The 15,214-nt window shown below is 33.1% G+C and overlaps 4 protein-coding genes across 4 annotated transcripts; 1 reads left to right on the top strand and 3 right to left on the bottom strand.

Annotated features, from left to right (window-relative positions):
• Nucleotides 1-2,465: 2,465 nt before the first annotated feature.
• LOC112718072 (F-box/kelch-repeat protein At3g23880-like) lies at nt 2,466-3,611 on the bottom strand. The gene has a single exon (XM_025769980.1). It carries the CDS (start codon nt 3,609-3,611, stop codon nt 2,466-2,468), a length of 1,146 nt encoding a protein of 381 aa, XP_025625765.1.
• A 980-nt stretch (nt 3,612-4,591) lies between these two features.
• LOC112718071 (F-box/kelch-repeat protein At3g23880-like) lies at nt 4,592-5,719 on the bottom strand. The gene has a single exon (XM_025769979.1). It carries the CDS (start codon nt 5,717-5,719, stop codon nt 4,592-4,594), a length of 1,128 nt encoding a protein of 375 aa, XP_025625764.1.
• Nucleotides 5,720-9,980: 4,261 nt separating this feature from the next.
• On the bottom strand, nt 9,981-11,120 carry LOC140175786 (F-box/kelch-repeat protein At3g23880-like). The gene has a single exon (XM_072204351.1). The coding sequence runs from the start codon at nt 11,118-11,120 to the stop codon at nt 9,981-9,983; it is 1,140 nt and encodes a 379-aa protein (XP_072060452.1).
• A 1,232-nt stretch (nt 11,121-12,352) lies between these two features.
• Nucleotides 12,353-14,512, top strand: LOC140175785 (putative disease resistance RPP13-like protein 1). Its single transcript, XM_072204350.1, has 3 exons — nt 12,353-12,400; nt 13,878-14,048; nt 14,102-14,512. The coding sequence occupies exons 1-3, from the start codon at nt 12,353-12,355 to the stop codon at nt 14,510-14,512; spliced, it is 630 nt and encodes a 209-aa protein (XP_072060451.1).
• Nucleotides 14,513-15,214: the final 702 nt, after the last annotated feature.

Here is a 15,214-nt window from a genome sequence, read left to right as displayed (position 1 = left end):
GGTATACCAGCATCCTATGTTACTAACAGATGTTCTTAGAGTTCAAGGAACATTCAAACATTGGTCAGGGGGAGATGTTCTCTCACCACTCTACACTTTCAACACTAGAGGATTTCACCCTCATCCGTGTAAGAGGCCTACCATTTTCTATCTTCAAGATTTCACCCTCATCAATATTATGAATATGCAGAGTCATATCCTTATACCACCATTGACTCTTGAATTTTACTTGTTTCATAGGTTGTAGCAAACTATTTGTGAACCATGCTTGTGAAGTTGTGGGAAACTTGCTGTAACTTGAAGCAGAGGATAATATTTTCTATCGGATTTTGGTGTGCACATAGCATCTTTGTTTTAAGAGAAGCTCACAGCATATGGTGCAACCTCATGCAGCCAAGTTCAGCTCATGCATGCATGGTTGACGTGACTAAATTAAGTAGATGATAGTTGTAGAGTTTGTTATTGTTACTTGCCACGTAGGATCAGTTAGTTAGAGGCTAAGTTAGTTGTAGTTTGCTGCTATATAAGCCACGTGTATCAGCTACTTTCATTTGAGATCTTTCACTTTAGATTGACTTTATTCATCAATTCCATTTAATTTCTTCTCTCAGTTCTCTCCAATTTAGTGTGCTCGTTCTGCTTCACTCACCAATCTTAAAGCATATTATGATTATCAATATGTCATTGTTTTTATATAATCATTAAATATTTTATTTTGTGAAATTTTAATTTCTTTATATTTTAAACTCTCTAAACTATCCCTTTCCAATCAAACTTGTTTAGTTAAACTTTTTTCTCAAAACCAATTTTGACGTCAAAATATCCATAAAACAGAAAATCTCACAAAATCAAATAAAAAAAATTATTATTATACAAAAATAGTGATATATTTGCAATATGTTTCAAAAGAGTAATATAAGTTATTAATTCTAAAAATAATGACAATTGAGATCTAAAGTATACAGTTAACACACGTGATTTAAGGAGTGATCTTGGCTAAAACCTGTTAAAGCGTGTTGAAATGTGTAGTAAAAATTAGATTACAAGAAAACTTGTAAATTCAGTTTTATTAATAGGTAGAGATCTGTAATAAGAACAAAATCGGAAACTAAATTTGCATACAAAATTTTCTAATGAATGCAAGAGGGGACAACTTAGTATTAGCAGTACAGCAACTTCAGCAAATAGTGATAGCATCAAACTTATCATTTTACAGTTCAACGTCAATTGTGACTTTTAGCAGTATATTTTCTAATGCATTGAAACAAATTTTCAGCTGCTAATGTAATATGTAATTCTTGTCCTGATAGTTTTATTGACAAAACCCATGACCAATATGAGCTCGAAGTTTCCTTCGTAACTCGTGGAACTTCTTCGCAATGGCTCCGTTCCATGCCTCATTTCAAAGGGGATTGAAGCTAGATAGGTCAGTGAATTGTTAGCCAGTTGCTTTTTTTCCCTTGACCTAACGACTTTCATAGCATAGCAGGAAGCCAGGCATTGATAGGCTTACGAGATCGCAAGCTATAGGATAGGAGTTAGATAGGGAGAGTTTTTCGCTCTCGTCCTTCCTTCTTTACCTCCTCCTAGGGTTACTAGCTCATACCCACCTACCAGGCTATCACCTTAGACAATTAAAAGAAAGATAAATAAATAACACTTCACAAAACAGCAATAGAACACTAAAAGCAGCTCCCTCATCAAGTTTTTGTTATGATACCCCTCCCCTCCCAACCATCCCTCAACAATATGATTTTAAGATCTCAAGTACATCTAACTTTTCCTGTGACAAAAAATTCTTTCGTTAGTCAATATTTCATCATCTTTTCTTCGTATTTACTATCTCACAGCAACAAAATTCAGAATACACGTAGTTACCATCCTATTAGACGATATGTAACAATTTAAGATAGCAATCTTATTTTAATTGCTATCTTATTAGACATGTATCTAAAGATCCAAAAAATCATATGCTGCATGACAAATTTACTCCAAATAAAAAAAGAACTAAAAACAATACTCTGACACGTAAGATTTTTTGTTCCAACACCATTGGAAATGGAGATACATCATAGATCAAAACCACCTGCACATTGTCACATGGTCGCGAAAATCATTCTTCCCTCCAGTAAATCATGTTCTAGATTCTTACTAATGAAAAAATCAACGCAACTTTATTTGTCTGGAAATTTCATCCAACAATTAGCAAAAATGAATAAACTTATGCAACAAGTAGTCATGATAAGGATGTTAGAATTTTATGCACTTGTATATATAAAGTTTGCAGCGAAAATAAAAGTGATCCGTCTACAAATTTGGATCCAACAACAAGAAGTAGCCGAAACTAAGGAAACACCCAAAATAATCACAATGACCTGAACTTTGCTGGGCCTACAAGAAATATAAGGATTTAAAATAACAAAACAAAAAGCTGCAGAAGCAAAACTTTGAATAGGAACCAAATTTTAACAAGGCTGAACCAAGCTCTCAACATAATCAAATACATCGAAGTGAAGATTGTTAGCCAAGAAATTAACGCGTTTAACACTATTGTCTCTTCGGTCATAAAAAACTTCCTCAAAAAGATGACTGCCTCTCAACATGAAGATATTTCCATCCTCAAATATAAATCCTGGAAATAGCGTTTTAACAACACCGAGATGGTGAAAACTAATCTTTAGCAATTGAGTCCAAGAATTTTCATCTCCAAACTCCTTCATTTGCCATGCAATAAAATGAGTGTTCTTGTAATCATGAAGAAGATACAGCCTATTTCCCCAAACTCCCAGAGTTGGCTTTTGACCGGGGATTTCATCGATACCCTTTGGAAGCAGAATCTGTTTATTTGTATCCGATTTCAGGTCAAAAGAAACAATCATTAACATATCAAGTGTAACATCAGCCCAATCATAATCATCTCCATGCGGGTTGCGGAGACCTAGCCAATTAAGAGTGCCACCGATGAATTGGCCATTATCTTCAAAAGAAAATGGAAAAGCAGGGAAACTATTGGCTCTCTTCCAAGAACTGCCACCGAAGCTATAAACGTGCGCAGTTACTGTTCCGGAAGAATCCCGAGTAGTAGCAGTCACTACCTTGTAACTGTCACTTGACTCATCATACCCAAACCCAAAAGCAGTATACACATTGACACGTAAGCACGGCGAGTTCTCTGATATAAACCCTGTGAGAGGGTTCAATAAATGGAACCAGATATCGATAATACCATTGATGGGGTCAAGAAAACGGGCCACACAAACCAACCCGTTGCATGAACCCACAACACAGTCTTCTACGTGTAGAGAGCGGCGATTCTCTTGAGCATCAAGAGTGGATGATGGATTTTGGATGAAAGATTCAACGCTACTCAACACTAAGCCCTGTTTTTTTTCTTCGTCGCGGGGGAAAGTTGGTGTTCGCGTAGACAGGAGGATGGCATTTTTGGGTGATCGGTGAAGGTGAAGTTTGACGAAGTGAGGGTGGGAGATGATGGAGTTCCATGACTTGCACACAAGCTTCAGGCGCGTGACAGGCTTTGCAGGAATCCAAGAGAGGATCTCCATCACCACTTCACACAAGAGGAGCGCCGCTGTTGGGTGTTGAGGCGCCATCTGCATGCCCTTATTAAGTTTTTGCTATGATACCCCTCCCCTCCCAACCATCTCTCTACAACATCATTTTAAGATCTTAAGTACATCTAACTTTTTCAGTGGCAAAAAATTCTCACATTAGTCAATATTTCATCATCTTTTCTTTGCATTAACTATCTCACAGCAACAAAATTCAGAATACACATAGTTACAATCCTATTAGACATGTATGTAACATTCTAAGAAAGCAATCTTATTTTAGTTGCTATCCTATTAGACATGTATCTAAAGATCCAAGAAATCATATGCTGCATGACAAATTTACTCCAAATAAAAAAAAGAACTAAAACCAATACTCCGACACGTAAGTTGTTTGGTTCCAACACTATTGGAAATGGAGATACACAGGATCAAAACCACCTTCACATAGTCACATAATTTCCACAGAAAAAACTAATGAATGTATATACATCATAAATAGAGCATCTACATCATAGATAGGGCATACTTAGGGTACTTTTCGCAAGGTAATAGGATGTCATATTTTATTTCCATCCTTACATTATTCATTCCTACTAGTACAATTCCATGACTACTACTATAAATAAGATTCCAGCTTGCCATCAAACTTGTTCACCATACAAAACATATGTCATGAAAAGATAAAGTAACCAATAACTAAATAAAGAAAGTGAAAATTTCATTACTTTTATAATGGGATGGTCGTGAAAATCATGTTCTAGATTCTAACTAATGAAAAAATCAATTTATCTGTAAGCTTCATCCAACCATTAGCAAAAATTAATAAACTTATGCAACAAGTAGTCAAAATAAAAGTGATCCGTCTACAATTTGGATCCAACAACAAGAAGTAGCCAAAGTAAGGAAACCCCCAAAATAATCACAATGACCTGAACTTTGCTGGGCCTACATGAAATATAAGCATTTAAAATAACAAAACAAAAAGCTGCAGGAGCAAAACTTTGAATAGAAACCGAATTTTAACAAGGCTGAACCAAGCTCTCAACATAATCAAATGCATCGAAGTCAAGATTGTTGATATTAACGCGTTTAACACTATTATCTCTTCGGTCATAAAAAACTTCCTCAAACATGAAGATATTTCCATTCTCAAATATAAACTCCGGTAGCAATAGCATTTCAACACCGAGATGGTCAAAACTAATCTTTAGCAATTGAGTCCAAGAATTTTCATCTCCAAACTCCTTCATTTGCCATGCAATAAAATGAGTGTTCTTGTAATCATGAAGAAGATACAGGCTGTTTCCCGAAACTCCCAGACTTGGCTCTTCACGGGGGATCTCATCGATACCCTTTGGAAGCAGAATCTGTTTATGTGTATCCGATTTCAGGTCAAAAGAAACAATCATTAACATATCAAGTGTAACAGCATCCCAATCATAATCACCTCCATGCGGGTTACGGAGACCTATCCAATTAAGAGTGCCACCGATGAAGTGGCCATTATCTTCGGCAAAAAACGGAAAAGCAGGAAAATTGTTGACCCTCTTCCAAGAACTGCCACGGAAGCTATAAACCTGCGCAGTTACTGTTCCAGAAGAATAATCCCGACTGGCAATCACTACCTTGTAACTGTCACTTGACTCATCATACCCAAACCCAAAAGCATCATGCCCATTGACACGTAAGCAAGGCGAAGGCGAGTTCCCTGAAATAAACCCTATGAGAGGGTTCCATAAACGAAACCAGATATCGAAATTATCGTTGTTAGGGTGGAAAAGACTATGGGCCACACAAACTAACCCGTTGCATGAACCCACAACACAGTCTTCTACGTGTAGAGAGCGGCGATTCTCTTGAGCATCAAGAGTGGATGATGGATTTTGGATGAAAGATTCAACGCTACTCAACACTATGCCCTGTTTTCTTTCTTTCTCGGGGAAAGGTGGTGTTCGCGTAATCAGGAGGATGCCATTTTTGGGTGATCGGTGAAGGTGAAGTTTGGCGAAGTGAGGGTGGGAGATGAAGGAGTTCCATGACTTGCACACAAGCTTGAGGCGCGTGACAGGCTTTGCAGGAATCCATGAGAGGATCTCCATCACAAATTCACACAAGAGGACCGCCGCTGTTGGGTGTTTAGGCGCCATGTGCATGCCCTCGAAATACAACGAAGAACGTAAATGTAATTGTATTATAAGGTGGTGGTTGAGATTTGGATTTTTTAAATTTTAAATTTTATTTTAGAGGATATAGTTTATTTTATAGATAGAATTAAAAAAATATAAACAAAATTATTTAAGCATGAGTGATTATATTTTAAAATTTAGAGAATTTAAATTTAAATTTAAATTGATGGTTAGGTTTTAAAACTGATCAGGAAATAAAGAGATGACATGTGTCCTGTTATTGTTGTGGTAAACGAAAAATTTGTGATCGCACACATTTTTTGGATTTTATTAATACTTGTATTTTTATCGGTTATATTAGAATATAAATTTTTTAAAATTATGATCTATTCTATTCTGATAGTACAGATTATGCATGGATAAAAAAATTTATAAAATTAAATTATTTTTACAATGAAATAGTAGGTTGACAAAAGTCTTTGACTAAGAAGATCAAAGTATTTATAGATAAAAAAAAAATTAAATAATAAGATTTTTATGAATAATTAATTTTCATACTTGCTATTTAAAAATAATATTTTTTTTCCTTGTGTATATAAAAATATAATTAGATATTAGTATAAAAAAATTATATTGATAGTTATAAAATTAACTCAAAATTAATTTTTTTTAAAAACAATTGAATCTTAATTCTAACTTTTTATTATAATATTAGTATTCTTTCCAAATTATATGTAATAAATATTTGAAAGAAGAGAAATGAAAATATAGATTAAAAAGATAAGCGGTAAAAATTTAAAACTAAATAAAAATTATGTATATAATAATAATAATATTTTTTATTTAAATTATATTATTTTGTTAATTTTATTTTCTATAAAAAAGAAAGATAAAAAAAATAGAGAATGAGAGAAAAGAGAGAGAATAAAGATGAAAAATGAGAGTGAAAGTGAAAGTTTTAATTTATTTTCTTAATTTTAAAAGTTTTGTAAATTGATGGAAAGGGATATTTTTAGACATTTCATAAAAAAGGAAGTGTCATTTTCTCTTAAAAATACAAAGTACAGACACTTTTAATTTGTTGAAATAAATATCTTTTTAATTAGTTTATTGATTTTTTTTGTTAAGGTTGACGTTGACTCTATGCTGCTAATTGCTTCTACTTGTATCATTTGGTTTTGTGACTAAATTCTACTCCTAAGGTAAGAATTCAGCTCTTTCTCTCTTCCTCTCTTCTTTAATTAGTGAGGTCCAAAATTAGAGGGAGAGACTGTAATATCATCTGCTGATAGAATCAATAAACTACATTTTGATTCTCATGGCTCTCTATTTTATCCTATTCATTTATTCTAACTTGCTACTAATTACTTGAGAATAATCATCATTAACTGATTAAAGTATAATTGTAAATCCATCAAATACTAAGAAACTTGTTTGTGAGAAATTTGTGTGCTATTAATCCTTACTTACACACTACTTCTCTTGTAATCATCATTAACTATAGAGTCTTATTCAAACCAAAGAAAATATGGCTGCTGCTATGGTGGGAGGGGCATTACTCTCTGCTTCTGTTCAGGTGTTGTTGGATAAGATCATTTCCAATGAGTTCTTGGACTTCTATAGGAGAAGGAAGCTTAATGTTTCACTTCTTGGAAAGATGAAGATGAAGTTAAAGACAAGTTTGATTTAAAAGCATGGGCATGTGTTTCAAAGGATTTTCATGGTTTTCAGGATCACTTAGACTGTGCTTGAATCGTTTACCTCAAAAACAACAAATACTGATGACTTGAATATTCTGCTATGCAAACCTTTCCTATCTTCCATTTGACATCTCTTGATAGTGAAGATTGCTGAACACGCATTTGGAGCAAATAATTCCAGTGAAAGGTCCAACCTAGAAGGAATTGGAAGAGAAATTGTGAAAAAATGTGATGGTTTGCCTTTAGCTGCAGTTGCATTGGGGGGTCTTCTTCGCACCAAATTGTCGAAAAATGATTAGAATAAGGTACTTAGAAGTAACATTTGGGATCTTCCAAATTTGAATGTGCAAACTTAGAAGTATCATTTTACACGACTTGAATATACATAAACATTTTCTTTACTGCTCTCTCTTACCTTTTCTAACAGAAATATTATGAATGTGTAGAGTCATATCCTTATAATACCACTGACTCTTGAATTTTACTTGTTTCATAGGTTGTAGCAAACTATTTGTGAACCATGCTTGTGAAGTTGTGGGAAACTTGCTGTAACTTGAAGCAGAGGATAATATTCTCTATCGGATTTTGATGTGCACATAGTATCTTTGTTTTAAGAGAAGCTCACAGCATATGGTGCAACCTCATGCAGCCAAGTTCAGCTCATGCAAGCATGGTTGGCGTGACTAAATTAAGTAGATGATAGTTGTAGAGTTAGTTATTGTTACTTGCCATGTAGGATCAGTTAGTTAGAGGCTAAGTTAGTTGTAGTTTGCTGCTATATAAGCCACGTGTATCAGCTACTTTCATTTGAGATCTTTCACTTTAAATTGAGTTTATTCATCAATTCCATTTAATTTCTTCTCTCAATTCTCTTGAATTTAGCGTGCTCATTTTGCTTCACTCACCAATCTTAAAGCATATTATCAATATGTCATTGTTTTTATATGATCATTAAATATTTTATTTTGTGAAATTTTAATTTCTTTATATTTTAAACTCTCTAAACTATCCCTTTCCAATCAAACTTATTTAGTTAAACTTTTTTTATCAAAACCAATTTTGACTTCAAAATATCCATAAAACATAGAAAATCTCACAAAACCAAATAAAAAAAATTATTATTATACAAAAATAGTGATATATTTGCAATATGTTTCAAAAGAGTAATATAAGTAATTAATAATAAAAATAGTGACAATTGAGTTCTAAAACATATAGTTAACACACGTGATTTAAGGAGTGATCTTGGCTAAAACCTGCTAAAGCGTGTTGAAATGTATAGTAAAAATTAGATTGCAAGAAAACTTGTAGATTTAGTTTTATTAATAGGTAGAGATCTGTAATAAAGACAAAATCGGAAACTAAATTTGCACACAAAATTTTCTAATGAATGCAACAGGGACAACTTAGTATTAGCAGTACAGCAACGTCAGCAAATAGTGATAGCATCAAACTTATCATTTTACAGTTCAATGTCAATTGTGACTTTTAGCAGTATATTTTCTAGTGCATTGAAACAAATTTTCAGCTGCTAATGTGATATGTAATTCTTGAACTTGATAATTTTGTTGACAAAACAGCAATAGAACACTAAAAGCAGCTCCCTCATTAAGTTTTTCTTATGATACCCCTCCCCTCCCAACCATCCCTCTACAACATCGTTTAAGATCTTAAGTACATCAAAAAATTCTCTCATTAGTAATTATTTCATCATTTTTTCTTCGTACTAACTATCTCATAATAACAAAATTCAGAATACACAAAGTTATCATCCTATTAGACATATATGTTACAATCTAAAAAAGCAATCTTATTTTAGTTGCTATCCTATTAGACATGTATCTAAAGATCCAAGAAATCATATGCTGCATGACAAATTTACTCCGAATAAAAAAAGAACCAAAAACAATACTCCGACACGTAAGTTTTTTGGTGCCAACACTATTGGAAATGGAGATACACAGGATCAAAACCACATTCATATAGTCACATAATACATCATAAATAGAGCATCTACATCATAGATAAGGCATACTTAGGGTACTTTTGGCAGGGTAATAGGATGTCATAATTTATTTCCATCCTTATATTATTCATTCTTATTAGTACAATCCCATGCCATGACTACTATAAATAAGATTTCAGCTTGCCATCAAGCTTGTTCACTGTACAAAACATATGTCATGAAAAGATAAAGTAACCAATAACTAAATAAAGAAAGTGAAAATTTCATTACTTTTACACTGGGACGGTCGCGAAAATCATGTTCTAGATTCTTACTAATGAAAAAATCAATTTGTCTGTAAACTTCATCCAACAATTAGCAAAAATTAATAAACTTATGCAAAAAGGAGTCATGCTAAGGATGTTAGAATTTTATGCACCTGTGTATATAAAGTTTGCAGAGAAAATAAAAGTGATCCGTCTACAAATTTGGATCCAACAACAAGGAGTAGCCAAAGTAAGAAAACACCCAAAATAAACACAATGACCTGAACTTTGCTGGGCCTACATGAAATATAAGGATTTAAAATAACAGAACAAAAAGTTGCAGGAGCAAAACTTTGAATAGGAACCGAATTTTAACAAGGCTGAACCAAGCTCTCAACATAATCAAATGCAATGAAGTAACTATTGTTGGCCAAGTTATTAATGCGTTTAACACTATTATCTCTTCGGTCATAAAAAACTTCCTCAAAACAATGCCTGCCTCTCAACATGAAGATATTTCCATTCTCAAATATAAATTCTGGAAATAGCGTTTCAACACCGAGATGGTGAAAACTAATCTTTAGCAATTGAGTCCAAGAATTTTCATCTCCAAACTCCTTCATTTGCCATGCAATGAAATGAGTGTTGTTGTAATCATGAAGAAGATACAGCCTATTTCCCCAAACCCCCAGAGTTGGCTCTTGACGGGGGATCTCATGGATACCCTTTGGAAGAAGAATCTGTTTATGTGTATCCGATTTCAGGTCAAAAGAAACAATCATTAACATATCAAGTGTAACAGCAGCCCAATCATAATCATCTCCATGCGGGTTATAGACACCTAACCAATTAAGAGTGCCACCGATGAACTGGCCATTTTCTTTAGCTGAAAACGGAAAAGCCGGGAAACTGTTGATTGTCTTCCAAGAACTGCCACCGGAACTATAAACTTGCGCAGTTACTGATCCAGAAGAATCCCGAATGACAGTCACTACCTTGTAACTGTCACTTGACTCATCATACCCAAACCCAAAAACATTGTTCTCATTGACACGTAAGCACGGCGAGTTCTCTGAAATAAACCCTGTGAGAGGGTTCAATAAACGGAACCAGATATCGCAAATATCGTTGATAGGGTGGAAAAGAATACGAGCCACACAAACCAACCCGTTGCATGAATCCAAAACCCAGTCTTGTAAGTGTAGAAAGTGGCGATTCTCTTGAGCATCAAGAGTGGATGATGGATTTTGGATGAAAGATTCAACGCTACTCAACACTAAGCTCTGTTTTTCTTCTTTGTTGGGGAAAGGTGGTGTTCGCGTAGACAGGAGGATGGCATTTTTGGGTGAACGGTGAAGGTGAAGTTTGACGAAGTGAGGGTGGGAGATGATGGAGTTCCATGACTTGCACACAAGCTTGAGGCGCGTGACAGGCTTTGCTGGAACCCAAGAGAGGATCTCCATCACCACTTCACACAAGAGGAGCGCCGCTGTTGGGTGTTGAGCCGCCATGTGCATGCCCTCAAAAATCAAAGTGCAATTGCAAAGGTAGTTTTGGCATTATAAAGCTTTTATTTCTTAAAAGATTGCTTTTAAAAAGCGCAATATTTATGTTTAGTAAATTAAATTAAAAATAATTTTTAATAAATATAAGAAACAATAATAATGTTTAATAAAATAATTTTTAAAATTTAAAATTATTATAAAAGATATAAATTTAATTTTTAAATTTAAAAATTAGTTAACATATAAAATATATTAAATTTTTAAATTTTAAAAAATATAAACCAATTTTAGAAAATTTCACTTCAATTATTTTTAAATGATAATAATACAGATTAATTTATTGATTTTTTTTGTTAAGGTTGACGTTATCTTTGAGTTTGAGTTTGAGTTTGAGTTTGGAGTTACTTCTCATCAAAGAAGAAGCAGCTGTATCTATATATGAAGGAAATGAAGGATCTTAGTTGAGAGAAGCTCTGCTGCTAATTGCTTCTAATCATATCATTTGGTTTCTAACTAAATTCTACTTCTAAAGTAAGAATTCAGCTCTCTCTCCTTTAATCACTGAGGTCCAAAATTAGAAAGAGAGACTGTAATAACATCTACTGATAAAATCAATAAACTAACATTTTGGTCCTCTCTTGGCTCTCTATTTTATCTTATTTATTTGTTCTAACTTGTTATTAATTACTTAAGAATTATCATCATTAACTGATTAAAGTATAATTATAAATCTATTAAATACTAAGAAATTTGTTTGTGAGAAATTTGTGTGTGCTTCTTTTCAAGATTATTTTGACTATTTGTTTTGAAATAAAAACTCAACCTAATAAGGTGGAGTAGCTAGAAAATACGAAGTTATTAAGTAATAAAAGAGAAAATTAAACTGTAGTCATTTCTGGCATGCCATCAACAACTAAAAGGATCAAATCAAGATCAGCCCACTCTTTATTGCTCCTAATTGACTTGTTGATAATCTCCGTAATACTTACTTCTTGATTCTTGAATATCCTGTCATTCTTTTCCATCAAGTATTTCAGATGATAGCACAAAAACCAATCAACCACCTATTGCATTCATCCTTCTTAGTAAGATCGCTGTCCAACTCTCAAAGTATTGTTTAATTGTTATTAGAACAGATCATAGTTTCTTATAGCCATTTTGACTATTAATCCTTACTTACAAACTACTTCTCTTGTAATCATCATTAACTGTAGGGTCATATTTAAACCAAAGAAAATATGGCTGCTGCTAGGATGGGAGGGGCATTACTCTCTGCTTATGTTCAGGTGTTGTTGGATAAGATAATTTCAATGAGTTCTTGGACTTCTTTAATGTTTCACTTCTTGGAAAGATGAAGATGAAGTTAAAGACAAGTTTGATTTAAAAGCATGGGCATGTGTTTCAAAGGATTTTGATGGTTTTCAGGATCACTAAGACTGTGCTTGAATCGTTTACCTCAAAAGCAACAAATAGTGATAACTTGAATACTCTGCTATGCAAACCTTTCCTATCTTTCATTTGACATTTCTTGATAGCAGAAAATTTATGTTGGGGGACAAAAATAATACATATTACTATCAAAAGATATATTAATTTAAATTTAAAAATATAAAAATGCACATTAATTATTCGACTACAAAAAAAACCAAAAATACATTAGCTACTAACTTTTTACGCTTCAATTCTAAGAACTTCTTTTTATTAGAAGAGACTAATAGAGTGACTTCAGATTCTAGTAGCTTTCTTTTGAAATATTTTTTATTATTATTTCTAAAAATAAAAAATATATATTTTAAATTAGTAAATTGATCAATTCACTTTAAAAATTTATATGCAATATAATTACATATAATAGAATAGAACGAAAGATAAACAAATAAATAATAAGGATCACTAAATTGAGAATAAAATAAAATATATAAATTCATGAAGAGAATAAACAATAGATTAATACCTAAACTATAACTGTCTGAATTAAAATTTGCAATTGAAAATATCAAAAAGAGAAATAATGAAATTGAAAAATAAATAGAGTCATAGAGAGCTATATAAAATAAAATAGAGAATTTAAAATTTACTTTTTGATGAAAAGAAAATGATCCCTAGATAAGACATAGAAAAGAAGGTTGAAAATATGAAACTAAGAAGAGAATTTAAAAGAATAAATGAGTGACGGCTGGAATTTGATAATAAAAGAAAACTAAATTTAATTAGATTAACTAATAGTCAAAATAATAGAAAGATAAAATGAGTTTGGGGCTTTTAACAATTAGACTTTGTTTATTTGTAGTGAGGTCATTTAAAATTTAAAATAAGATCATATTATATTATATATATATATATATATATATATATATATATATATATATAATTTTTTTTTTGTTGAAAAATATGAAATGAGAGTGGGGGCAAGTGCCCCCTCACTACTATGCATGGATCCGTGTCTGCTTGATAGTGAAGATTGCTGGTCTTTACTTGCTGAACACGCATTTGGAGCAAATAATTCCAGTGAAAGGTAAAACCTAGAAGGAATTGGAAGAGAAATTGTGAAAAAAATGTGATGGTTTTCCTTCCCTTACCATTAAATGGATGGTCATTTGACTATTACCTATCAAACAAGGTAATATATGACTTGTTGCCCAAGTTAAAACAGTTGCGGGTATTATTCTTGTCACACTACAAGAATATCTCTGAGTTACCAGACTCCATTGGAGCTTTAAAACATTTGCGGCATTTAGATCTTTCTGGCACTAACATTAAAAGGTTGCCTTCTGTGGTTTGCAAGCTCTACAATCTAAGTTTCTCACTGAATTACCTGAGGAGATACGAATGTTGGTGAATCTTCGCCACCTCGACATTAGTGGAACTCAATTGCATGAGATACCGCCACAAATAGCAAGACTAGAAAATCTCCAAACTTTATCTGGGTTTGTTGTTAGCAGATAGGAAAATGGATTGAAGGTGTGCAAAAATTTCCCAATTTGCAGGGGAAGCTCTGCATTTCAAAGCTACAAAACATTGTTGACCCCTGTGATGCTTCACAAGCCAATATGAAGAAGAAAGAACAAATTGAAGATCAATCATTAGAATGGGATAGCTGCACTGCTCAAGAGTCCCAACATCTTGTATTGGAGCACCTGCAGCCTTCAACAAACTTGAACAAACTAACCATCAAATTCTATGGTGGAACCTGGTTTCCGAATTGCTTAGGTGATTCCTCATTTGCAAACATGGTGTATTTGTGCATCCCAAGTTGTCACTATTGTTCATTACTACCACCTGTTGGACAGCTTCATAATCTTAAAGAACTCATCATATTTGATATTATCCCAGTGAAGACTATTGGCCCTGAATTTTATGGATGTTGTTCTCCTTCATTTCAAAGATTTCCCTCATAATCTTTGACAAATATGGAATAGTTGTTGCTCACTGGCATCATTTCCCTTAGGCTCTCTCCCTGTGCTCAAGTGGCTCTACTTTATAGAATGTAAGAATCTGAAATCATTTTCAATTTCAGAAGAAGAAGATGCACCCCAGTGTCTCCCATTTCTTCAAGGTTTCTACATTCTAGAATGGCCTAAAGTTGCTCACATTCCATGCATTATTATGGATAAGAAGGTCATCATTTGAGTGTGTAGGTGAGCCATTGAAATATTATGAATGTTTAGAGTCATATCCTTATAACACCATTCACTCCTGAATTTTACTTGTTTCATAGGTTGTAGCAAACTATTTGTGAACCATGCTTGTGGAGTTGTGGAAAACTTTGCTGTAACTTGAAGCAGAGGATAATATTCTCCATTGAATTTTGGTATACACATAGCATTTTTGGTTTGAAAATATGCAAACATTTTCCAACTTGATGTGGTAGTATGTTATAAATTTATGACAAAATACATGACTTGTAGGAGTTGTTTTAATTTTGTTTCTTAATCGACTGATCTTTATTATTAGCATCAAAGCAAATAACAATAGAATCTTTGTATATGTTTGATGGAATAGTTTTCTTTCATTTTTAGCAGAAAATGCTTCATTGCCACTGTTTGGAAAAAAAAATTATAAACTTGTTAACTTAATTGGCAGTGTTACTTGATGAAGAG

Source organism: Arachis hypogaea, chromosome 10 (assembly GCF_003086295.3).
Source record: "Arachis hypogaea cultivar Tifrunner chromosome 10, arahy.Tifrunner.gnm2.J5K5, whole genome shotgun sequence".
Taxonomy (NCBI): domain Eukaryota; kingdom Viridiplantae; phylum Streptophyta; class Magnoliopsida; order Fabales; family Fabaceae; genus Arachis; species Arachis hypogaea.
The sequence above is the reverse complement of the archived record's forward strand: the minus strand, read 5'-3'. Positions and strand labels throughout refer to the sequence as shown.

What these genes read in the sequence shown, in the direction of transcription:
- LOC112718072 (XM_025769980.1), bottom strand. Translation starts at nt 3,611, where the DNA reads ATGGCGCCTCAACACCCAACAGCGGCGCTCCTCTTGTGTGAAGTGGTG.
- LOC112718071 (XM_025769979.1), bottom strand. Translation starts at nt 5,719, where the DNA reads ATGGCGCCTAAACACCCAACAGCGGCGGTCCTCTTGTGTGAATTTGTG.
- LOC140175786 (XM_072204351.1), bottom strand. Translation starts at nt 11,120, where the DNA reads ATGGCGGCTCAACACCCAACAGCGGCGCTCCTCTTGTGTGAAGTGGTG.
- LOC140175785 (XM_072204350.1), top strand. Translation starts at nt 12,353, where the DNA reads ATGGCTGCTGCTAGGATGGGAGGGGCATTACTCTCTGCTTATGTTCAG. An exon ending in TACTCTCTGCTTATGTTCAG is followed by an intron (nt 12,401 to 13,877) that starts GTGTTGTTGGAT and finishes TAACATTAAAAG; the next exon opens with GTTGCCTTCTGTGGTTTGCA. An exon ending in AAACTTTATCTGGGTTTGTT is followed by an intron (nt 14,049 to 14,101) that starts GTTAGCAGATAG and finishes CCCAATTTGCAG; the next exon opens with GGGAAGCTCTGCATTTCAAA.